This window comes from Aethalodelphis obliquidens, unplaced genomic scaffold (assembly GCF_003676395.1).
Source record: "Aethalodelphis obliquidens isolate GAN/ISIS:26980383/991018 unplaced genomic scaffold, ASM367639v1 scaffold28, whole genome shotgun sequence".
Classification (NCBI taxonomy): Eukaryota; Metazoa; Chordata; class Mammalia; order Artiodactyla; family Delphinidae; genus Aethalodelphis; species Aethalodelphis obliquidens.
This window is the reverse complement of record NW_020837972.1, coordinates 20,984,815-21,011,319: the sequence shown is the minus strand read 5'-3', so window position 1 is coordinate 21,011,319 and position 26,505 is coordinate 20,984,815. Positions and strand designations below refer to the sequence as shown.

Sequence of the window (26,505 nt, the reverse complement as noted above, 5' to 3'; positions counted from 1 at the left end):
CACTGCGCCACCAGGGAAGCCCGTCTCCTCCTCTTTTGAGAGCACTAATCCCATCGTCCTCAGGACCTCATCTAAACCTAATCACCTCCCAAAGCTCTGTCCCTAGTGCCATCACTTGGGGGATTGAAGCTTCAACACGTGAACTGTGGGAACACACAAACGTTCAGTCCCTAACACTGCCCGTTAAAAGAGACTCGGGTTCCTGAAGCCCAGGGTTCCTCTTCTGGAACAGAGACCACAGCACATGCAGTGTGGCAAAGCCCTGGGGGGACTGGAGCTTAGATGCAGGAAGATGCAGATGCACTGGCTGCCCTTTAGCCCTCTGACTCTGATCCAGGAGTCTCGTGTCTTCTGCCAGCAAACTGACAGGTTGATTTGTCAACCTGCATGTAGGGTGGAATCTCAGAGCCTTCAGAGGACTTTCCAGAGCTCAGGCCTGTCTAAATCCCAAACCTTATGAGCCTGTTGGAGGGCAGGCACGCATTAGGGGCCAATTCCCTCCCGCTTTCTTCTCACCACGGGACCCTAAGCTGTACCAAACTAGCTCTTCAAGTATCACTCACCTCGTCAGACCGCGAGCCACAGGCTGTGTCTGGGTCCTGGGAAACGGGGTGCCCGTGTCCTGCTCAGACACCCTTCCTTGGCTTCTGCTGACCTGAGACTTCCCCTTGCTTTGCCAACAGCCAGGGGTATCGACTCAGAATTCATTTCAGGGGGTGGGGTGGGTTTTAGCTTGAATACATTCATTTCCCTAAAGATACTAATTACATTCCTGGAGATACTAGTCATGGGCTCCACGTCAAACCTACTTAAGAGCATCTCAGGGCAGTTATGTGTACAACTGCAGTGAAATTTGTTTTTGGGATTTTGTAGGCTGAAAGCTGGACCTCTAGAAAAGTCATCAGCGCCGGAGGCGTCCTTTCAAAGGGTCACACTTATCAAGGGTCCTGGCCCTTCGGGGCACTGCATATCAGTAATAAATGCAAATGATCAGCAAGGACCCGGTATGTGACCACGGCTGGTCCAAACTAAGTGCCTCTTCCCCTTCCCCTCCTACCAAAGTTACTTCTCAGCCACAGGAGAGAGATCCCGGCCAGAAGCAGGGCAGAGATCCCTCAGAGCAGTGCTTCTCAACGGGGGTGATGTTGTCTACCAGGGGACACTTAGTACTTTCTGGAGACATGTGTGTTCGTCACAACTTGGAGTGCTATGGGCATCTGTTGGGAAGAGCCCAAAGATGCTTCTAAGATGCTTCTAAGATGCTTCTAAGCATCGTACAATGTGTGGGACAGTCCCCATAACAAAGAATTAGCTGGCGCAAAATAGTAAGCATGGTAAGCTTGCAAAATCCTGCCTCCGAGCTTAGAACTTTGCTGTCCAGTGCAGCACCCACGAGCCACACGTGGCTCTGGACCACTTGAAATGGGGCCGTGATGGAGGTGTGTTCTAACACACACTGATTGGAAAGACTTAGTGTCAAAAAATATGAAATGTCCTATTAATCATTTTTACATTGACTACATGTTGAAATAAGCTTTTAAATATAATGGGTTACACATACGCCGTTAAAAAATCAGATGCACCAGTTTTGTTTTGTTTTTCTCTTTTTCTGAATGTGACTCGAGAGGATTTAAGTTCCCTGCGTGGCTCACGTTGTGCTTCTATTGGACAGTGTTGTTTAGAACTTCTTCCACCCGCTCCCCTCCTTCCACAGGCTTTCTGGGTCTTCTGTGAAGCACTCTGGGCTCAGGGCTACCATCTGCCCATAAATCACTTTTGGTTTAGTTACAAAACATAGTCCCTTCTTTGAGACGACACTCCCAGCGGCCAAAAGATGACGGTCACAGGATATTGTTGGGACGCTTTACTGCGACCTACTGGAAGGTCGGTGTAGCAATTTAGACCGCGTGAACACGGCACCAAGTGCAGTGGACCATCCTGGCGGTGCTGGTTGCCGTGTGTCCATGCCGGGGGTGGAGTCTGCAGAGGAGGATTTATTCCGCCGCAATCCTCCCCTTCAACGGTCTGTAAGGTTCTCTTCCACGCACACGTGTTGTTTTTAACCCCAGAGAGAAGACTCTGATTGTTATCTGTCAGACTTGATTTGGGGAGCGGGGATGGAGACCAAACGGTTAATTTCTGGCTTGGATAAACCCTCACTGTCTTATTCTCTGAGCAAGTATTGTGGGTACACGATCATGGTACATGTTGGTGGGAAAGACCAAAAAGTAGGGTCTTTCCCTCAAGACACTTAGTCTCCAGAGCAGGGATTTCTCTAGGCCAGCTTTTTCTTGGAAGGGCAAAATGGTAACTATTTCAGACGTGCAGGCCATATGGTCTCTGCGGAAACTACTCAAAAGCAGCCACAGACAATATGGAAATAAATTTGAAGGAACGAAGTTTTGCAATTTGCAGCAACACGGATGGAGGGCATGATGCTAAGTGAAGTAAGTCAGACAGAGACAAATACTGTGTGATACCACCCATATGTGGAATCTAAAACATACAACAAACTAGTGAATATGATGAAAAAGAAGCAGACGCACAGATATAGAGAACAAACTAGTGGTTACCAGTGGGGAGAGGGAAGGGGGGCAGGGGCAATATAGGGGTAGAGGGAGAAAAACAGGATTATTAGGGGACTATATGGAATCATATGGGCTTCCCTGGTGGTGCAGTTGTTAAGAATCTGCCTTCCAATGCAGGGGACACAGGTTCGAGCCCTGGCCCAGGAAGATCCCACATGCTGCAGAGCAACTAAGCCTGCGAGCCACAACTACTGAGCCTGTGCTCTAGAGCCCACAAGCCACAACTACTGAGCCCACGAGCCACAACTACTGAGCCCCCGTGCCACAACTACTGAATCCCACGTGCCTAGAGCCCATGCTCTGCAACAAGAGAAGCCACTGCAATGGGAAGCCCGCGCACCGCAAAGAGTAGCCTCTGCTCGCCGCAACTAGAGAAGGCCCGCGCACAGCAACGAAGACCTAACACAGCCAAAAATAAATAAATAAATTTATAAAAAAAGAAATCATGTGTGAAACTTTTGAAAATTGTAAAGCATTATAGAATTTAAAGAATCATTCAATAAAATTTAAAAAAAGAAATAGATTTGAGTGATCCTATTCCAATAAAACTTTATTTATAAAGCAGGTGGTGAGCTGAATTTGTCCCAAAGTTCATAATTTTCCCTATAGAGCAGTCACGGCTGCCCTATGGGCCAGACCCATGCTGCCGACGTATTTTATTTTTTTCCCATTGTAGTTGTTTTTTTTAATTACCTTTGGTTGCCAACTTTGAAAAACAAGGTGACTTTTACCAAATTTGCAGCTTCTCTTGAAGACGCAGCAATCCCAAATTCACCTTTATACACGCCACAACTGACAGGAGTTGGCTACTACTACCCTTCTAGAAATGGGTTTGTCTGATTTACCACTTCACTCATTTAAATCACCTGCTTGGTTACTGTAGGTATCGGGGGTTTGACCCATAGTCCATAGCTCTCTTGATGACAGCTAGGTTGGCATGATGTCAAATTAAGCGATGGAAATGGGAAAGTTTAGTAAAGCCACCGGAAGTGTTTTGTACATAAACCAACCAGCTGAACCCCTTATTTCACCAGGCTGAACTCTCTCAGCGAATGGGAGGCCCCCATGCAGCTTCCACCAGTTCAATCCAGACGCTAATGGAATCACTTACTTTGCACTTTTTTTGGCCATGCCTCTCGGCTTATGGGATCTTAGCTCCCCGACCGGGGATCGAACCCATGCCCTCGGCAGTGAGAGCACCGAGTCCCAACCACTGGACCACCACCACTGGAATCACTTACTTTGATGACTTCCTCGTCTGTGGACTTGCATTCCACCGACTCCGAGATATCCGTCACGGCACTGTTCTCCTCCACGGAGACCACCCTGATGGGCATGGCAACTGTCTTTCCCGTGAGGATGGCGGTGTTCAGAATCTCAGTGTCCTGCCGGAAGAACCAGACATAGCTGGGTCAAGGGAGCTATTCAGTTCTCTCCGACCCTAGGGGAAGCCTTCCAAGGTGTGCGCCAGGCTGTCTTTGTTTAGACAAGACATGCAGCACTTACCTTAGGGACCTGGGCAAATGAGTCACTTTTGAACAATTTCCCAAGAGCGTTTCACAATTTACTTTTAGTTTATTTGTGATCGTCTTCCTAGTTTTCAACAACAACAATCCAAAAATATGTATTCTTTTTCTTTATTGCAGAGACCAAGTAAAAGTTACACATCAGTTAGGTTTGGGTTGCAAGCAACAGAAATTGACCGGCTAGTTCGAGCAGGAAGGTACTCTGGTAGGTTGAATAACCAAGATGCCCATGTTCTCATCTCTAGAACCTGTGCATCTGTTGCCTTACATGGTAAAAGGAACTTTGCAGTTGTGATTAAGCTAAGGATCTTGAGATGAAAAGATTATCCTGGGTTACCTGGGGTGGACCCAATGTAACCATAAGAATTCTTTGAAGAGGTAGCCATGGGGGTCAAATGAAGAGAACAAGATGCGGTGCTGGAAGCAGAGTGATGTGGCTGTGACCTGGGAGATGTGGGCAGCTTCTAGAAGCTGGAAAAAGAAGAGATTTCTCCCTAAAGCCTCCAGGAGGAAGACACATTAATTTTAGCCCCAGAAGACTCCTTTCTGACTTCCAACTTCCAGAACTGTAACGGACCAAAGTTGTGTTCATTTGTTAGAGCATTTGTTGTAACAGGAAATGAATTCAGGTTCTTAGTGGATAGATCCTGGGCTACTCCCGGGATCAGAGGAAAAGCTGAAGTAGGCTTTGGAAAGGCAGGACCAAGAACGACTTCCAGGATGTTGAAAAGAGGAAAGGATGGGCGAGTCTCTCTAGAGTGAAGCGGAGTGAATCCCTTCAACCATTTCTATCCCTGAGTGACTCTGCTTATGATTTAAATTTTCTGGAGGGAGAGTCTGATTGGTCTCATCATGGTGCCCATCCCTTATCCAGGGAAGGATGGGGCCACTCTGATTGACATGTCTACCAAGATCGATTCCAACTGGAAAAGGGCAGTCTTAAAAAAAAATCAGAACTGTGTTATCAGAAGACGATAGAATGTATAGATTCCCATCAGGCAAACAAGGGCAACAACAGATAGATAGTCATTACAAAAGCAATCAAAGAGTTAGGTAATTTTTACCCCCAAATGCCTGTGATCACTACTGCACCTCGGCGATGGGCTGCATCGTTTTGTGTAGCCAACCAAACTGTCTTCCTCTGTTGACCCACTGTGGCCCATCCCATCCTCTGATGACTTGGGTTTATCCTGTTCACACTGACTTCGTGCAAAATGACGAGCATCACACCTCTCACGTGTGTTATGATTTGCAAAGTGATGAAGAAAATGCCTTCTCTTTTGAATTTGTAGGCACTCCCTGCTTGCACTTCTGTAATTCTTTTCTTTATGGTCAAATGAAGATGAAAAAGCATCTGTGGCTTTGGGACATCTACTGGCACCTTTAACCTTTGGGTCAACTTCTCCCCAAGTCCCTCTCCAGAACTGCTGCTTCACTTTGAAGCCAGAGATGCAAGGAAAGAGATTTTCTCAGTTCTTCCTCCAGGGAGGCAACTGGCACAGAAACAACCTTTTGCGTTAACCAAGAGCATCGCTGAAAGAGTCATCCGTTCTAAGGAGAGTGCAAACCCCTCTCCGATGCTGGTGCCCATCAGTCAGCAGTTCAATAACCCTCTGCCATGTCTTCTCTTGGGTCCACAGGCTTCCTGGAGCTGGAGCTGCCATCTGGGCAGTGTCCACACTGGCTATTCCAGATGCTAAGAGTACTGCAGAAATCCCCCAAGTCCATTTTCAGGTTCATTACAGGTAATGTGCTCGGAGTTCAGTCTTAACATTTTCTTTCTGAGAATGGTCTTTGGCTAATGGCTTCATTAAAGCAGAAAATTCCCTCGTGTACTAATTGTGATTAGCTTTCTAGTGGTCACTGCAGTTTCTCTCTCTCTCTCTCTCTCTCTCTCTCACACACACACACACACACACACACACACACATCCTCTTTTACCTAACACTTCTTATTCCTAAACTGAATTACATCAAGATTAAGACTGGCGAATCATTAGATATTTTTCACTGACCAAGATCAATTGCAGAAGCAGAAATTTACAGTCCTAGAAATGCCAAATGGGTGAAGAAAGCATCGATCTTCAGGATAACCTGGCTAGGCCACAAGGATGAAGTTCCCTGTATTTAAAAATTCCTTCCTTTTCCATCTAAAAACAGGATACAGATGAACTTATTTACAAAACAGAAACAGACTCACAGACTTAGAGAACGAACTTAGGGTTACCAGGGGGAAGGGACAGATTGGGAGTTTGGGATTGACACTCACACACTACTATATGTAAAACAGATATAACCAACAAGGACCTACTGTAGAGCACAGGGAACTCTGCTCAGTATTCCTTAATAACCTAAATGGGAAAAGAATTTGAAAAAGAATAGATACTTGTATAACTGAATCACTTTGCTGTACATCTGGAACTAATACAACCTTGTTAATCAACAGTACTCCAATATAAAATAAAAATTTTTTTAAGTGAGTAAAAAGAAAAAAATTTCTTTCCCGATCAATGGTTTTGGTGAGTGTCTGTTACTTGGTGGGCACGAGGAGTCTGGAATCCCAGATTCTAGTCTATGCTTTGCCGTTAACTTTCTGTAGAACCTTCCTCGCATCCCTTATCTTTTGGAATCTTTGCTTCTTCATTTTACAAATTAGGGGGTTGGACTGCATCTTCTCTGTCTTTCCAGCTGTCAAATCCTAGATAACCATGAAGATCCAACAGCCATTTAATGAACACTTATTGTGCACCCAGCACGTTCTTGTCACTGGGTTATAACGTAGTGAACCAGAGTGACAAGCCCACGCTCACGCAGACGGATGGGATGGCAGGGGGGGAACAAGCAAGCAGGCAGCCACTATATTGGGTTTGTCAGGACCTTTTCATTAACTAGTGGCAAAAATCCAACGCAACTCAATCTAAGCAAAAATGGAGACCTACTGCCTTGTATGACTCAAATATCTGAGGGAAGATTCCAGCTCAGGTATTGCTAGGACCAGGTTCTCAAAACATGTTGCAATTAATTTCTTTCTTTCTTTTCTTTTTTTTAATCAATTTATTTATTTATTTTTGGCTGTGTTGGGTCTTCCTTTCTGTGTGCGGGCTTTCTCTAGTTGAGGCAAGCGGGGGCCACTCCTCATCGCGGTGCGCGGGCCTCTCACTGTCGCGGCCTCTCTTGTTGTGGAGCACAGGCTCCAGACGCGCAGGCTCAGTAGTTGTGGCTCATGGGCCTAGTTGCTCCACGGCATGTGGGATCTTCCCAGACCAGGGTTCGAACCCGTGTCCCCTGCACTGGCAGGCAGATTCTCAACCACTGCACCACCAGGGAAGCCCTTCTTTCTTTTTTAATTGAAGTATAGTTGACTTACAATATCGTGCCCATCTCTGCTGTACAGCAAAGTGACTCAGTTATACACATACAGACATTCTTTTTCATATTCTTTTCCATGATGGTTTATCACAGGCTACTGAATATAGTTCCCTGTGCCGTACAGTAGGACCTTGTTGTTTATCCATCCTATATATACTAGTTTCCCAATCCTTCCCTCCTCCCCTCCCCTCCCCTCCCTCTTGGCAACCACAAGTCTGTTCTCTATGTCTGTGAGTCTGTTTCTGTTTAATAGATAGGTTCGTTTGTGTCATATCTTAGATTCCACATATAGGTGATATCATATGGTATTTGTCTTTCTCTGTCTGACTTTCTTCCCTTAGTATGATCACCTCTAGTTGCATGCAATTAATTTCTACGTCTCCCCATCTCTTGACTCTCTTTTCCTCTGTTTGGCTTCATCAGTCAATAAGCTATTTCTGCATAGTAGACCCCCAGCTATATTCTCCATGGCTCACATCTGTGTTCTTCCCTCATACAACTCAAAGCAAAAAACAAACAAACAAAACCCCCAAACAGCCCAATTAAAAAATGGGCAAAGCACCTGAATAGACATTTTTCCAGAGAAGATAAAATCCAAATGGCCAACAGACACATGAAGAGATGCTCAGCGTCACTAACCCTCAGGGGAGTGTAAGTCACAACCACAAAGAGAAATGAAGAATCCTGTACCACCCTCGGATCCCCACGAGGGAGCGATTTTCCGGTTGGATTGTACCTTTCTGGTTTCCCCCAGTTGCGAGCATAGCTATGGGATTACAGAAAACAATAGCACACGTTGTAGAAGCAGAGGGGGCAGTGAGGAGCCCAGGCATGGACTGGGCACATGGGCCAGGTCTGACTGTAAAGGTCCTCTGTCCCCTCCCAAGGACTTGGAGAGATGCTGTGCTGGGAAGGAGGGAAGCTTTCCTAGAGAGTGAAAAATGTGTGTGTGTGTGCGTGTGCGTGCGTGTGTGTGTGTCTGTGTGTGATCGGGACACTGCAGATTACAGAGTTATGTGGGGCTCGCTGCTGCTCCCGAATCCTTTTACGGTCAAGCCCAATTCATAGCGATGTGCCTGGCGCGCTATTTAAATGCGTACAACTGTGTGCTTTCGGAACCCCCAGCCGGACCTGGAAGAACTCATTTTGGGCAGGGCGGGCTGGGAGCAGGTGCCGCCTGCCTTTATCCTCCACGTAGCGCGGCTCTGGAGCCCAGGCTGCAGGCTGCCCTCCCTCCAGACCCCCCTGAGCTATGAGATGCTCGGCATCACGGAACGGAGTCCTCTTCTGAAAGCAGGTGGGTGGACATCTCCTGCTGCCCCCAGCGGACATCAGACCCCACCCACCAATACCCTTTCAGAGCCTCACGGAACACAACTAAGGCACGGTTACCTGGACCCTTTTCCTGTTATTAAATGTTTTCTGCTGTCACTGTTTTTCTCTCTCCCTCCACCTCCTTCCATCAGGAACCAGAGAACTGCTCTGTGTTTCTGAAAAGAATCCATCAAGTGAGGTACTTTTAAATCACTGTCATTTCAAGCTTGGAGAAAGCCCGAGGCTTCAGAGAAAACACGCTTTGTTTGATTTGACCTCATAAATGTAAATCGGTTTGGCCATTTTCTGTATTTTTTTTACAAATTGGGTTTTTAATTTTTAAATAAATAGAGAACACAGAATTACTTCTGGAGGGTTAAAAAGGCTGAGGGGGTGTGAACTGATTAAAAAGATAAATCCAACTGGCCAGGGGAGGAGGCACTTATCCCAGGAGTGGGTGTGAAATACCCATTACAAATTCCCCAGCGGCTTCTCATCAAGAGAAATGAGGAGAGCGGAAATGTGTGACATAGTGGACTGTTATTCAGCGACAAAAAAGGAATGAGGTGCGACCATGTGGATGAACCTTGAAACATGATGCTAAGTGAAAGATGCCAGACATAAAATGACACATATTTTACGATTCCATTTATATAAAATGTCAAGAATAGGCAAATCCCTAGAGGTGGAAAGCAGACTGGTGGTTGCCAGGGGCTGGGGGAAGGGAATGCAGAGTGACTGCTTAAAGGGTCTGAGTTCTATTTTTACGGTGATGGAAATGTTCTGGAATTAGACAGAAGTGATGGTTGCACAACCTTGTAAATATACTAAGAACCACTCAGTTAAAGATTCTAAATGGTGCTTTTTATTCCACTCGGGTATTTATTCCAAAAAAGAGAGAACATTAGTTAGAAAAGATCCATGCACCCCAATGTTCATAGCAGCCTTTTTTACAACTGCCAAGATACGGAAACAACCTAAGTGTCCATCCACAGATGAATGGATAAAGGAGATGTGGTATATATATTATATATATACAATAGAATACTACTCAGCCATAAAAAAGAATGAAAGTTTGCCATTTGCAGCAACATGGACGGACCTAGAGGGTATTAGGCTAAGTGAAGTAAGTCAGACAAAGACAGTACTGTATGTTATCTCTTACATGTGGATTCTAAAAAATGAAACAAATGAATATATCAAAACAGAAGCAGAGTCACAGATACAGAGAACAAAGTAGTGGCTACCAATGGGGAGAGGGAAGAGGGAGGGGCAATACGGATGGGGCTTAAGAGGCACAAACTACTGTGTACGAAATAGATAAGCTTCAAGGATGTACTGTACAACACGGGGAATACAGCCAATGTTTTATAATAACTATAAATGGAGCATAACCTTTAAAAATTGTGAATCACTATGTTGTACACCTGAAACATATAATATTGTACATCGACTACACCTCAATAAAAAAATTTTAGAATATGAAATTTAGAAAATAAATAAACAATACCCTACAGTTTTGTCAAAAAATAGTGCATTTTATAGCATGTGAATTACATCTCAATTTAAAAAGAGAAGGAAAAGTGTGTGGGAGATGTGCGGGTGCCACGGAGAGGCCACGGCGGGGCTCAGACCTGGCTCTGCCTCTTGGCTGGTCGTGTGGCCTCAGATGAGCGAATCCATCCACCCACCCTCAGTTCACTCATCCGGGAAATGGGACCAAGAGAAAACACATCTGCAGCTCCAAGACCAGACACCTCGCCTTCCACACCAATGCTGTGGGTTCAAATCTCACGAGGGTCTGAGGATGAGGCAGGTTTAATCTAAGGTGTTCCAGATGGTAGAAAACAGCCTCTCTCAAGAAGAACCCTCCTACACTGTTGGGGGGAATGTAGGTTGGTGCAGCCACGATAGAGAACAGTACAGAGGTTCCTCAAAAAATTAAAAATAGAGCTACCATAGGATCCAGCAATCCCACTCCTGGGCACATATCCAGACAAAACTCTAATTCAAAAAGATCCATGCGCCCCAATGTTCCTAGCAGCCCTATTCACAATAGCCAGGACATGGAAGCAGCCTAAATGTCCATCGACAGAGGAATGGATAAAGAAGATGTGGTACATATATACAGTGGAATATTACTCAGCCATAAAAAGAATGAAATAATGCCATTTGCAGCAACATGGATGGACCTAGAGATGATCATACTAAGTGAAGCAAGCCAGAGAAAGACAAATACCAGATGATGTCACTCATATGTGGAATCTAAAATATGACACAAATAAACATGTCTATGAAACAGAAACAGACTCACAGACATAGAGAACAGACTTGTGGTTGCCAAGGGGTGGGGAGGGGAGGGAAGGATTGGGAGTTTGGGATTAGTGGATGCAAACTCTTATATATAGGATGGATAAACAAGGTCCTACTGTAGAGCACAGGGAACTATATTCAATATCCTGTGATAAACCATCATGGAAAAGAACATGAAAATGAACACATCCATATACATAACTGAATCACTTTGCTGTACACCTGAAACTAACAAAGCATTGTAAGTCAACTATACTTCAATGAAAAAAAAAGAAAAAAACCAATCTCTTTCAATGCACATGTACTTGGGAGTCATTTAGAGGTAGTACATAATAATAATAAATAAAAAACCAGGTCACATTTGGGGAGCGCTTCCTACACGCTAGGTGTTGCTAAACGCTTTCATTTCTACCACCAACCCATGAAGCAGGTGGTCTTTTTATGCCAGGTCTATGGATGGGGAACTGAGGCTCAGAGCTGGTTAAGCGATGTGTCCAGCGTACACAGCCGGGAGGTGGCCTGGCCAGGTTTGAACGTGGACCTCCAGGGCTGGAACACATGATCTCTTCTACTCTGTGCTGAAGAGCTAGGACATGGGACAGAACGGCCTCGGTTCTGCCTCTGCTCTTTCCTTGTGTTTTAAATTCTCCCAGCGTCAGTCTCCTTGGCTGTGAACTTGGGGAATCATCCGGGTTGCTGCGAAGATTAAATCAGATAATGTTTATGAATGGCCTGTCAGGGCGTGGAACAAAGTCCTTGTTGAATGAGAGGGCAGCTATAAGCATAAATGTGAGATGTCTGGATGAGGCAATAGCAGATGGAGAATAGCCAACACTTCTCCTGAAACTCTCTTTTCTCTATTGGAGGGAGAGGCATAGAAAATAAAATCAAATAAAGATAAGGCTGTATGTAGCAAGCACGGGAACACACATTGCCTAGAAGAACAGAAACGTTAGCACATGGGGGTGTGGAGCGGATTACAGACGGAAAGGTGTCTATGAGAGCCTTACAGATACCTTTTTGGCACGTCAGACTTTTACAACAAGATCCAGGGGCCAAATCCTGCCTGTGGTCTGTGTTTATATGGACTTGTGAGCTGAGAATGATTTTTACATCATCAAGGCTCTTAAAAAAAAACAAAGAAAGAGAAAATGCCAGAGACTGTATGTGTCTCCAAAAAACCTAAAACGTGTAATATCAAGCCCTTTACAGAAAAATTCTGCCAAACCCTGAACAAGAGGATCATTTTCCCAAAATGATGGGGCTCTCGGCACGCCCCCCCCAAGGGCGTCCCCTAACCCTTTGGTGTCGTCATTCTGTTTTGTAGAGCTGAGCCTACCCTTACAGCTTTGCTTTTCTTCAGTTGTTATCTCCTCTGATTCACTGTGTTTCCAGCTACAGTTCCACGTCAGCACCACAGCCCGCACGGAAGCCCGCATTCTTTGCTCAACCTGGGTAGATTTCCGTCTTGAGATAATTTGCATCACACGGAGACCCGGGGGCTTTGGACCCACAAGAAGCATTGCCCCAGAGCACTGGGTCTTGTGTTAAATAGGAAGGGGTATTTGAATTGGGGCTGATTTTGTAAGTGTTTCCTAATCTGCAGTCGTGATTATATGCATGTTATGGCAGCGCTGGGTGCCTTGCACACACTTTTAGCTCAAGGAGGGTGAGTATGGATACTTGAAGCGTAGGAAGCCCCTACAATCGGCCTTTCTTAAGGGGGGTGGATAACATTACAGATGACTGCTCAGGGGGAAAAGTGTATGAGTAGACACAGAGATAGAGAAGAAATAAGTGGTTACCAGTGGGGAGAGGGACGGGGAAGGGAATCGGGGAGTAAGAGGTACAAACTATTAGGTATAAAATAAGCTACAAGGATATATTGTACAACATGGGGAATACGGCCAATATTTTATAATAATTATAAATGGAGTATAACCTTTAAAAATTGTGAACCACTATATTGTAGACCTGTAACTTACATAGCATTGTACAGCAACTACACTTCAATAAGGAAAGTTTTTAAAAAGTATATGCGTGGAAAAACCAACGAGCATTTCTTCCTTCATCTCTGCTGAAGTGCAGTAGGTCGGGAAAACACACAGCAGAGTTGGAGGAAGCGCGTTAGAGGCAGCTGGAGGGTCCCCAGCTCACATGGCAGGCTCTGGGAAGATCAGAGGTCCGGTTTTTTTGAAAACCAAGAAAAGGGAGCCCAGCTGCTGGCATGCAGAGGGCTGAGACTGCTTCAGTGAGGCAACACCAGGCTGCCCATCTTGCTGCCTCACGCTTGCTGCATGGGGCTCCAGGCCTCGCCTTCTCTGTGCTTTGTTTTCCTCATCTGTGAAATGGGACAGTCCCACTTTCCTCCAGGGTGGCTCCGGGGATTAGATGAGAGAACCTAGGCAACCCCCCTAGCTTCGTGCCTGCCACAGAGGTGGCCGTTCCGTAAACACCAGTCCACCGTCCTCAACCCTGGGAAACGGAGTCCGAGAACCCTGACGGAATTTCCACGTCCTATTTCACCAAATCACTCTTTTTTTTTTTTTAAACCTCTTTATTGGGGTATAATTGCTTTACAATGGTGTGTTAGTTTCTGCTTTACAACAAAATGAATCAGTTATACATATACATATGTTCCCATATCTCTTCCCTCTTGCGTCTCCCTCCCTCCCACCCTCCCTATCCCACCCCTCCAGGCGGTCACAAAGCACCGAGCTGATCTCCCTGTGCTATGCGGCTGCTTCCCACTAGCTATCTATTTTACGCTTGGTAGTGTATATATGTCCATGCCACTCTCTCACTCTCTCTCTCACTCTCACTTTCGCTTACCCTTCCCCCTCCCCATATCCTCAAGTCCACTCTCTAGTAGGTCTGTGTCTTTATTCCTGTCTTACCCCTAGGTTCTTCATGACATTTTTTTCTTAAATTCCATATATATGTGTTAGCATATGGTATTTGTCTATTTCTGACTTACTTCACTCTGTATGACAGACTCTAGGTCTATCCACCTCATTACAAATAGCTCAATTTCATTTCTTTTTATGGCTGAGTAATATTCCACTGTATATATGTGCCACATCTTCTTTATCCATTCATCCGATGATGGACACTTAGGTTGTTTCCATCTCCGAGCTATTGTAAATCACTCTTGAGCACCACAGCCTCTCGGCTGTAAGAGGGTGAGTGTTCAACTGTAACTGATCTGGGAACTAATTTAGCATCGCTTGGAAGTTGATGGAGGAGTCGTTTAATTACACTTTCAATTCCATCTGGAGGCAGCATCGGCAGGACCCCTGGGGGCTGCAGCGATGGGCTTTGCTGCGGGCTTCAGAAGAGGGGACAAGTGTCCCATCTCTGGATGGTACCTCTGGGAAGAGGCAAGAGAAGGTGGCTGTCCAGTGTGTCTACGAAGCAACGGCAAAGATCTCTGGATCCCAGAGGTGGCCCGAAAAAGGCAGAGACTAGAAAAATAAATGGGTCGGGTTCGCAGGAAAAGAGACCCAAGGTCTTGTGGCCGAAAGGGGCTAGTTGGTACTCCATATCCATTCTCTTCCTTTTCCTTGGTAACTGAACCATGAAGTTTTGGCAGGTGGAGTGGGAAACAGTAGCAGCTCAGAGAAGTCTAAACTCCATCTCTCTTGCAGGGGGGTGACCGTGGAATGGGGTTCAAGTACGATGGTTCTCAAAGTGCGGTGCCTGGACCAAAAGCCTCAGCATCACCTGGGAACTTGCTAGAAACGCAAATTCCCGGGCGCCGCCCCAGACACACTTAGTCAGAAACTCTGGGGGTGGAGCCTATTCACCCTTTGCTTTAACAATCTCTCCAGGTGATTCTGATGCTGCTGAAAAGTTTGAGAACTACTGTTCTAGTCCAGATGTAAGCAGCGATGTTCTTCTTCAGGAAGTCTGCTTAATGGGAGCTGGATAAGGGAAGTGGGATGTTCTTTTTGCCCTTTTCCCCTTCCTCCTACCTGGAATACAGATACAATGGCTGGAACATTAGTAGCCATCTTGGTCCATGAGTCAGACTTGGAAATGAAAGCCACTCATGGAGGATGGTGGGGGTAGAAAGACAGAAGAGGTCTAAATCTCTGATGACTAAGGAGTGGTTCTGGACTTACTTATGTACATGAGGTAAACTTTATGTCTCAGCCACTAGTTTTGAGCATTTTCTATTATACTTAGCCTAACCTAAGGCTAACTCACATAGATATTTCTCTGCATGCTTGAGATTGTGAACGAAGATTGCTATCCGCTGCACTTGCATGCCACATTTCCAGTTGTGTAACCTGAAGAAGGGGACTCCATGGCAAGGGTGCTAGGCGGTGGCCTGCACTTGGGGAATGGCAGGGGATGGTAGTAAGCCCGTTGCTTTTAGCTGCTGCTGGTGGTGGAAGCAAGGCTGACAGAGGATTGTTATGAGAGGAGGGCCAAGCAGAGACTGACAATTCAGCATAATTTACAGCACCGGGCAAACTACTCCAAGAGGGAGCTTCCTCTTCCCAATTCAAGGCATCCTCGTTAAAATGATGCGCGGGTGGCACAGCAGCCAGTTGGCATATGCTGATTAGTGAAAGTACTTGAAATGAGGGTTCAGGATTCAGGGCAGATGAGCCCAGGGAAATGCCATCTGATAGGCTGACTTTGTTAGGTGCAACCAGCTATTTACATAATCCTGTGATGAAGAATATTATGCACACACACACAGGCATCGTAGGGGCGACCTTTCAAAGTCCCACCCGCTAACGTAATTTTCCCTCTAACCAGGCTGCGTGCAGACACCCAGCTCCGCCGCAGTTCTTCTCATCAGAGAGAGAAGGGAAACCTTATTACTGGTTGGTGTGCGAACGGCACGCCTGATGGAGCGGGCTGGATTGGACTCGCTAACCGACACCACCACCTCCTCCCCTCCCGTTTCCTAAGGAAACGATCCCCAAGAGTTCTGCATGATTTGGGGGGGGGGCAGAATTGATTCTAAAAATGCTCCGGGAGATGCTGACGGGGAAATGGAAACCAATATTATCATTTCTGCTTTGCAATGGCTTTGGGATTTCCAAGAAGCAGCGAGGGTCAGGAGGTGGACAGGCTGGGGAAGAGGAGACGGTGTTTCCCAAGGGAAGGCTTTCTCTTCCTAACATTCCAGGGAGCAAGAGAATAGGCCTCTTCCATCAATAACCCGACAGCTCCGTCCACACTGCAATTGTTCCCAGTTACACCTTCTCCTCTGTCATTTCTGTTTGTCTTCACTTTGCAACTCCTTCTAGAAATCTTAGCCCAATGGTATAGTGGACCAATGAGGGTCCGCATCTGAAAACAGAAGGTGGGACTTCCCTGGCGGTCCAGTGGTTAGGACTCCATGCTTCCACTGCAGGGGGCACGGGTGTGAGCCCTGGTGGGGGAACTAAGATCCTTCACGCTGTGCAGAGTGGCCAAAATAAATAAATTTAAAAAAATAAAATAAATAAAAACTGAAGGCATCTCAGTCCAGCATGCCAGAGCAGAGTGCAGAACGGGGCTTGCGGGGCTGAGTCAGAAGAGCTTCCTGGATGGCTCACAGGTTCCAGGACACAATCATAACTTATCAGACCCACTCGTACTTACCGGGCATCTACAATGTGTCAGGCACTCATAGTAATCATCATCATCTCCATCATCATTTATGTTTATGGCCGTGTTAATCTTCTAGGGCTTTTCTTATATAGGATAGCAAGATGGGGGGCTTAAAACAACAGAAATTTATTCTCTCACAGCTCCAGAGGCAAGAGTCCGAAATCAAGGCGTTGGCAGGACCACATTTCCTCTGGAACGTTTTGGGGAGAATCCTTCCCTGCCTCTTCCAGCTTCTGGGCGGGGCTGGCAGCCCTTGGTGTTCCTTGGCTTGTAGACACTTCACTCCAATCTCCACCTCCATCATCTGTGGTCTTCTGTGTGTGGTGTCCAAATTCCCTCTTCCTATAAGGACACCAGTCCTGCTGGCCTAGGGCCCATTTTAATGACCTCATCTTAAGTTGATGACTTCTGCAAAGACCCTCTTTCCAAATAAGATCACATTCACAGATTCTGAGGGTTAGGATGCCAACATTTCTTTTCGGGGGGCATAATTAAATCCATAAGAATGTCTCTTTCATCCTTTGCAGAGAACCTTCATGTGGATTACTGCCACTTTGATCGTCAACATGGCAGAGGAGAAAGGTTGATGTTACCACAGATGGGAAAACTGAGGCCCAGAGGACTTGAACCTTCCAGTCTTCTGACAGCCAAGCCGTTCAACGTGAGTGCCTGCCTTTATGCAAAACAGCCCTCGGAGCTGACACAGCACTGACTCTACCAGTGACGGTACCAACACCCGCACGGGCCAGCTCACAGCCCACTGTGATTCTGAGCCTTTGCAAGTACTGCATGCTGTTCCAGGCTTCTTTGCATGTGCTGACTTCTTTCCTCCCTTCAACAACCCCACGAGGCAGGTACTTGCCTTCTCCCCCACTTCCTAGGTTAGAAAAAAGTTTAAGAGTTGCAGAAAGTTTAAGTAACTTGCTAAAGAACCTACAGCTGCTAAGCGACAGGGTGAGAAGGGGAGGGAAGAGAGAACCCTGGCTCCGAGCCCTTACACTATCTGACGGCACTATCCCTAAAGATGCTGTAAACTGACTTTGAAAAAGCAAATGCATATATTATACATCTCAGGAAAGGTCCTTAAAAAAACACAGTGTGGGGCTTCCCTGGTGGCGCAGTGGTTGAGAGTCCACCTGCCTATGCAGGGGACACGGGTTCGTGCCCCGATCCGGGAAGATCACACATGCCGCGGAGCGGCTGGGCCCGTGAGCCATGGCCGCTGAGCCTGCGCGTCCGGAGCCTGTGCTCCGCGGCGGGAGAGGCCACAGCAGTGGGAGGCCCGCATACCGCAAAAAACAACAACAACAACAAAACAAAACAAAAACACAGTGTTACTAAGATACAGTTCAGATGCCGCAATTCACCGATCTAACACGTAATTGCCAGTTGCAACCATCACCCCTGTTTAGTTTGAAAACATTTTCATGCCCCCAAGGAAACTCCACGTCCATCAGCAGTCATCCCCCAGCCTCCCCTCCTTCCTGCCCCCCCCCCGCCCCGGCAACCACCAGTCTACTTCCTGTCTCTATGGATCTGCCTCTCCTGGACACTTGCTATAAATGCACTCACACACTGCATGGTCTTTTGTGTCTGCCTTATTTCAATCAGCATCATGTTTTCGAGGTTCATCCACGTTGTAGCCTGTGTCAGGGCTTTGTTCTTTTTTTTTATCGCCTAATAATATTCCAGGGTATGAACAGACCTCATTGCATGTACCCATTCATCAACTGATGGACATTTGGGTCGTTATTGGACCACGTTATGGCTACTACCGGCTAATACGAACAATGTTGCTACGAATATTTGAGCGCAAGATTTTTGTGTGTGGTTGAAGCTTGTCGTTTCTCTGGCGAGTATACCTAGGAGTGGGGATGTGAAAATGCCTTTTTAAAGCCAGGTAATTACCTAGACTCTTTCTTAAGATGAATTATCTTCCACTTCTTGGCACTGGAAAAGTTACAATAATCCCCCCAAATGTAGGAGCCGCCTTTCCTCCAAAGCGGTCCAAGCACTTTTTTTAATCCTATGCAATCCACCTCTCTGGCGTCTGGGCAGAAGGAGGTGATTTTTTTTTTTTTTTTTTTTTTTTTTTACTGTCGTTTCATAAAGCCACAGAGGCAATGAGATGTCTGTGCCCCAGGTCAGAGGCTGGGATGAGCGGATGCTGACCACCGGTCAGGCGTCTGTTCCAGGGCCCCCGGTCCGCTCTCCACGTCCAGGCATGAGGGCGACGGCCCCCTCCCGCTGCTGTGAATGCCGCTTGTTGTGACTCTCAGAACGAACGCCGTGTTCCCAGCCCCGCGTGTTCCTAGACGGTGTCTCATTAATTATAGTCTCAGCCCATTGGCTGCCTTTCGAGCTGCATCTTAATTAGTGACCCCTCCCGGCTGACTCTTTCTTAGCACAGGAGTTCTTTGTTGGATCCTGTGTCTCTTCCGATTTTCAAAGCACAGATCAATGGGACCCTGTGAGGCGAACTTGTCTCCCTTCCCATTTCGGGAACAGGAAGGGATCCTTGTACGGGATGGGCTCTGCTCCCGGCACAGACCCACCCCACAGCCAACAACAGACCCCTTGATGTGCAGAGGGGGATGGCACTGGGTTCCAGCATTATCTAACCTAGGTGGCTGGATCCTATTTCGAGAGAATCTACTTTCCACCAAAGGGGTGCGCCCTTTGAAACCCGAATGAGGTCCTGTCCTGCTCTGCTCAAACCTTCTCGTGGTTTGCATCCCACACAGAGCGAGAGGCAAAGTCCTGCAGGATCTGGACGCCCTCAGACTCTTTGGTTTCCTCCTGCTACTCTCCCTTCCACATGCTTTCCAGACACCGCCGCTTCTTTGTGTGCGTTGAACGCGACTGAACCTTTGTACCTACTGTCCTGCCTGGAATGCTTTCTCGAGACATCCACGTGGCTCCATCCTCACGTCCCAAGCATCTCTGTCCAGATGTTACCTCCCCATATCCCCATTCTCTGCTGTGCGTTCCAGAGCTCTGACCACCCAGGACACGATGTGTTTCATTTCAGTGTTGGGGGCCGTGTCTGGGATGAAAGCTCCAAGAAGGAAGGCATCCTGTTCTCCAGTGTAGGAGCTCCACAAATGCATGGGGAAGAGATGGAAAACAGATACTGCCTGCCAGCCTTTCTAGTTTTATGTTCTAAAAGCATTTAAGGCAGGAGAATTGGAGGGCTTTCTGAAGACGGTTTTTTTTTTTTTTTTGCGGTATGCGGGCCTCTCACTGTTGTGGCCTCTCCCGTTGCAGAGCACAGGCTCCGGACGCGCAGGCTCAGCGGCCATGGCTCACGGGCCCAGCCGCTCCACGGCATGTGGGATCTTCCCGGACCGGGGCACGAACCCGTGTCCCCTGCATCGGCAGGCAGACTCTCAACCACTGCGCCACCAGGGAAGCCCAGTCCATTGCTTTTTAATGGGGCTGTTACATGAGTCTTAATAGGTTTTCTTGGGGGTACCCGGAGGGTCAGAACACAAAAGGTAGCTGGTCATGCCGAAATGACCTACACGTGTCCAGGCATGTGGGTTTCCAATTGTGGAGAACTGTGCTGACCGCATTAGTCACGAGAAGTGAAAAACCTCATTCTTCTCCAGATTGCAGCTCCGAGTTTCTGCCAGCAGTTAGCATGGGAGAAACACAGAGGCACAATAGTAAACCATTTAGCAAATCAATCCCGGGGAGCTGCAACTTGTCTCCAACGGTAGCTGAGCAAATTTCCTTCCCTCCCTGAGGACGTCCGCTAACAGCGCTGCGGGCTTGCAGTAACAGACCAATAATTTTCGGTTCTGTCACTACCGGGAAACGCAACTCCCACCTCATTTACCTGAAATCCATTCTCAGTGCAAACTGGGATGCAGGAGCCGAACTTTACTTATCTGTCAATTTGCTTCTAATACAAGATGGAGATTTTATTCCAAAATGTTCATTTAAAACAAGAAAACAATTCAATTTAAGAAGGCTAGCGTCTCCAGAAGGTCTAGCGCTGTAATTGAGTTATTACACGGGCTGGGATGGCACATGGGAATACGAGGCATCAACTTCCCGGAGAAATGTCACATTTTTTTGCAACCTAGCCACGAAAGGCGTTGAGAAATGAGAAACATACTCTATTTCTCCCAAGTTGTAGTCGCTTTCTGTTCTCAATAGTTCTGCCTCATGGAAGTACAGACAGATGCTGTTGCTGTGAGTCAAGGATGCTTCAAAGGCTAGTCCTGGGGGTACAGCCCACCCACCCCAGCAATATTATGAAGGGAACAGAAGTGGCCAGCGGTCCCTGTGCTGCTTCTTATCCTTAGGACCCTTTCTGTCACCTTCCACACACACCCTGTATGAGAGACATTTCAGGGGCGCTTCGGTACCCGGACCTCCCCTCCTTCCTGAGTCACTGGGAAGAACAGGTGTCCAGACTGCTTGCAGACAGTTAAACGTGAGTGAGTGCAATTGATGTATATCCTTTCTGGGCTGAGGCAGGTAAAAGCCAGTGGGCCGGCTCTCTGCTTTCTCTCTCCCTGGTGGGGCAATGTTGGGAGCAGGATGGGGGGAGCTAAATCCCGAAGTCGCTAGATGGAATCGAGCACAGGTCGACCTGCACCAAGCTTCGCGAGAGTGTGAGAAATAAATTTTGTGCACCGCTGAAATCCCAGCTCTTGTCTGTTGCAGGAGCTAGCAGGACGTCTGCTGACGCATCCCGCAGAGAAGCCAGGCGTGGCGGCCACCTGAACACAAGCAAGCCCTCCAGTAAACACGCTCACATTCAAGCACGGTGGAGCGAACTAACTGGACGACCCCTGCCAGGGGCACTGGGGTTTCAGGGGGAACCCAGGGAGAGGGAAAGAAATTCTAACTCAGAGGCACAAGGTACCAACGGTGAACTCTTGAGACAACAGCCCTGGGCTCTAAGGGGAGAGAATCATAGAGGTGGGCTCCCTTGGCTTTTCCCATCAAAATCGTACAGACAGGTTTTATCAAGTGGGAATCTGGGGTTGTGAGCACAGAAATGAGCTCTAGATAACTCAAGCCAACAGGGAATTTGTCAGCAGGATCTTGGGTTTCAGAAGGTGGTCAGGCCCGGGAACGGGGCAGCCACCATGGTTGAATCTGGGCAACCAAGGCTGCCCCACATCTTGTCAAGGGGATGCTAATGAATGAACCCCAACAGTTGTTTCGTGTCCTCCTATCAGGCCAGTTGAGGGTCAGAGAATCCAGCTGGTGAGTTTAGGGGCTGTGCCCTCACTGGTGGTGGCAAAGGGGTGGGAGAGAGGGAACCTGACTGGCTGGGAGAATCCTCAGCTCCGTGGGCAGTGGCTTGGACACAGTCACACCTAGTATCCCAGGCCTTCTCCAGTGGCAGGACCAGTGGTCCACTCTGAACTTCTGGGAGGCCTCAGACATAGATCAGTGAAGGCCAGAGAGTTCCTACATCTCAGTGCCCAATTAATGCCATCTCTAGTTGTTGGCACAGAGAACTTATTTACCTTTTCAACGCCGCCTGCCCAAGTCTGTTCAAAATCCCCGATGAATCCTACTCGGCCATAATTATGCATTGATGACTGGTCATGGACCACAGAAGTAATGGATGCTAGTACCCCCTAGTGGCAGACATTGGTAATACACAGCATTGCAGCAAACGGAGAATTTTCACTTGGTACTGATTTTTCTGAACAAACACAAACCACAGCCCATATCCCTGATCCGGGTAGAATGGAATCTACTCCCTTAGTCTTGATGGCTGCTCCAGGGCCCTTCTGAGGTAAAGTATACACACTGTAAAATTCATCCGTAGTCTGATGAATTTCAGTGACTTTATGCAGTTGTGGAACCGTTACCACCATGCAGTTTCAGAACATTTCCATCAGCCTAAGTTCCCCTCGGGCCATTTGCAATTAAGCTGTGCTCCTACATCGGTCCTCAGGCAATCACTGATTGGCCTTCTGTCTCTAAACTTGTGTCTTTTCTAAAAATTCGCATCATGGACTCCTACAGTGTGTAGTTTTTTTGTACCTGGCTGTTTTCATCTCAGTTGCTTGAGGCAGCGGTAGTTTTTTTTTCCTTTTTACTGCAAACAGTGTTCTGTCCTCTGACTATCCCTCAATTTGTTTACTTTTCTCAAGTTGAGGGATAGCTGGATTTTCGGCGATGATGGGTTGTGTTGTGTCATAATGTTTGCCCACCTGTCTCCATGTGAGCAGGTGTTTTCATTTCTCTAGACCCCTGAGAGTAGCGTCACTGGGTTGTACGGCAAGTGAACCTTTAATGCATTACTAAACTGCTCAGCTGTTTTCTAACAATGGTTTACCGTGTTACATTCCCACCACCGATACAGACAGATGTGTTTCCCCATACCCATGCTGACACTTGGTATTATCCGTCTTTTTGATTTCAGCCATCCTAGTGAGCGTAAACTGTGCTTTAATTTGCATTTCCCAATGACTAATTCCATCAAGCATTTAAATTCCCCTAACACTTCAGAATTAAATGAATAACTATGGTAAGTCTTGGCTACAGTCACCGAACCATCGCTCGAGCATCAAATTTAATCTGTATGTTGAAGAGGATTTGGAAGGAATCAGATAGACAGCAAGGAGGCATTTGGGCCCATCACCAACCGAAAAAGAATACTGAAGAAAATGAGAAGGGTAGTTAGAAGCAGCAAACATAACAATAATATGTTTTATGAAGGAATTCCCTGGGGGTCCAGCGGTTAGGACTCCGTGCTCTCACTGCCGAGGATCTGGGTTCGATCCCGGGTCGGGAACTAAGATCCCACAAGTCACGCAGCCAAAAAAAAAAATAATAATAAATATATATACATATATATTATGATAACAACCATTTAAATTCATTATCAACACACATACACATATATATAAAATTAGAAGTATTTCACATTCCCAATTTCAAGTTTCCTTGTAAAATTGGGATTTAAAAAAAATCTGCCTTTTGTCTCTACCAGCAAATACAGTGTCTGAGTTATGAGATAAGGGCACCAAATGCAGGCTTCAGATGCTGTCGGCTGGGCACGTGCACTGCAGCTGTCGGCTGGGTGGTTTCTCTCTGCCCTGGGTTAGCCGAGTCCCTCAGCCGAGGTTTCATTACCTCCGCCTTAATCATTAACGAGCGTGTCTGCTGAGGAGTCTGGGAGAATCCAGGAGAATGTGAGGTCCATATCAAAAGGGTACAACCAGACAGCGGTAGCCAAGAGGCTCCCTGAACTGCCCCTGGGCTAATCCTTCCAATTAAGGCAGACCTTTTGCAAAATTAGTGGAGAAATGTTCCAGGTTCCTCTGCTTTCCCTCAGCTTTGTAGATTTCATTTCGCGAAGTGTAAGCAGTAATCTGGTCGTAAGAATCCCGTGTCCCAGGCGGAATTCCTGACATATTGGATAAATAAGAGCCTGGGGAGAAAAGAGATCTTGCCTCCTTCCTTCAAGTGATTAAGGGAACGAGAGCTAGTTTGTCGCCTTTGCGCTTTTTCTGGCAAATTCAAGGAAGAAGGCTTCTCTGAGGGTCAGTGACAGATAATTACAGTCACAAGGATGGAGAGTCTTCAGACAATCGAATGTCAAACGATACCCCGTTTGTCAAATGCTCGCTGAAACCCTTCCTGGGTCTCTGCCCAGCTGTGCCAGGGGGTGGGATGGACAAGGTAACGGCACAAACCCCCTGATTCAAATGCACGGCCTGCCACTCATAAGCTGTGTGTCCTTGGCAAACTACTTAACCTTTCTGGGCCTCAGCTTCCTCCTCTTTAAAAAGGCGATAATAATAGTACCATCCTGTCTTAGTTTCCTCTGGCAGCTCTTACAGAGCATCATAAACTTGGTGGCTTTAAACAACAGACATGTATTCTCTCACGGTTCTGGAGGCCGGGAGTCTGAAATCAATGTGTCGCCAGGGCCGTGCTCCCTCCTAAGGCTCTAGAGAAGCATCCTTCCTGCCTCTTCCGGCTCCTGGTGATGGCCACGCCCCTGGCGTTCCTTGGCTCGGGGCCGCATCCCTCCATCTTTGCCTCCAGTTCACATGGCCGCCTTCTGTGTCTCCGTGTCTCCTTTTTCATCTCTTATAAGGACTCTCTGGCTGGATTTAGGGCCACCCTGATCCACCACGATCTCAGCTTGATCCTTACCTTAACCGCATCTGCAAAGACCCCATTTTCGATTAAGGTCACATTCATCGTTACCGGGGGTAGGGCTTGGACATATCCAGCCCAGCACCCATCACACAGGGATACTTAGAAGGACATGTCTGTAATTACTGGTTTATTATTATTATCGAAGGAGACTGTGGTGGGGATCAGTGAGGAAAGTGACAGAAGATGCGCCCACAAGGGGACGATGGTGCAGACAAAGGCCTGAGGCTGGAACTAGTCATGTGAAGGGGGACCCAGCACGCCGGCTGCACTGGTGCTGAAACGTGGCTGAAGAAAGGGAGGAGCCTGGTGCCAGGACGGACTGGCGGTCCCGGGTGTCATGACTCAAACCCGGACTGTTTGTCTCTAAAGTCTGCGATCCCACCAGGGACTGGTTCGAGCCCCCTGCTTCCCCCAAGCCTTCTGTGTCTCTCTTCATCCCTCCAGCCTTATGACCTCAGAGGGGTGCAGTATTTGCACTTGGAGCTGAGCTAGGCTGCAGCACTTAAAAAAAACCCCGTCTCTTTGGGATATAGTTCACATGCCCTACCATTCACCCATTTGAAGTGTATAATCCAGCGATGTCTAGTAGATTCGTAGACTGGTGCTGCCATTGCCACAATCAATTTTAGACCCTTTCATCACCCTAAAAAGAAACTGTATGTCTAAGCTGTCCACCCCTGATCCCTCCCAGTCCGGGCAGCCATAAAGTTACCTTCCCACTCTATGGGTTTACCTACTCTAACATTTCATAGAAATGAAGTTTTATAATGTGTAGTCTTTCGTGGCTGGCTTTGTCACTTAGCGTGATGCTTTCAAGGTTCATCTGTTCTGTAATATGCATCACACTTCATTCCTTTTTATTGCTGAAAGACTGTGGTATTCTTGAGTTGAGAGGTATAACTCCTAAGCAGGAATCATAAACTAAAATAGCCAAGTACTTCCTAAGTGCCAAGCACTGTGCAAATTACATGCATTATTTCAACTGAGATGCCTACAGAGTTTGGGCAGGCAAAACAAATGGGTGAAACAGATTTGGTAGAAACTATTACGAACCCTAGTTCGTGCTGGTCCAAAGGATTCCACTGGTTGCTGCCTGGTAAGAATTTGGGCCAGAAGACTCCCTGATCTTCTGATTCTTTCAAGAGAAGTCAAGATACTGGATTTGTTTGTGTGAAATCTCTCAATTGATATACATGGACAACAAACAAAACTCATCTTCAGGCTGCATTCAGACACAGGACTTCTTCCAGTTTAGGGTCTCTGCTTATGAAGCAAAAAGATGGTCCTAAAATAACTACAGTGGACCACACACACCACTGTTTGTAACCCCAAAATCAATTTGGGAAGAAGAGTAAGCAACTCACCCTGGTTTGCCCAGACTGTCCCAGTTTTAAAACTGAAAATCCCATATCCTGGGAACCTTCTCAGTTCTGGGCAAACTGGGACGGTTGGTCACCACACTGGGAGGCCAGTCTATTCCCGTGAGGTGCCCATGTCTGGGATATTGTGACTGCTCACCCTTGGGAACTACTCTTAGAGCGAAGTTATGGACACAAGAAAAGAAAGAAGTAAATCTCTTCCATTTATTGACATCTCATTTTGAATCAAAGACACCATTCTCTTTCTCCAACTTGC

General features: G+C 47.0%; 1 protein-coding gene across 1 annotated transcript in view; it reads right to left on the bottom strand.

The window, feature by feature from the left end:
- TMEM132C (transmembrane protein 132C) overlaps nt 1–26,505 on the bottom strand; it is a 72,791-nt gene that overhangs the window by 30,409 nt on the left and 15,877 nt on the right. The window contains exon 2 of the mRNA XM_027125141.1: nt 3,830–3,973. Coding sequence (XP_026980942.1) covers nt 3,830–3,973 — 144 coding nt within the window. The remainder of the gene's footprint in view (nt 1–3,829; nt 3,974–26,505) is intronic.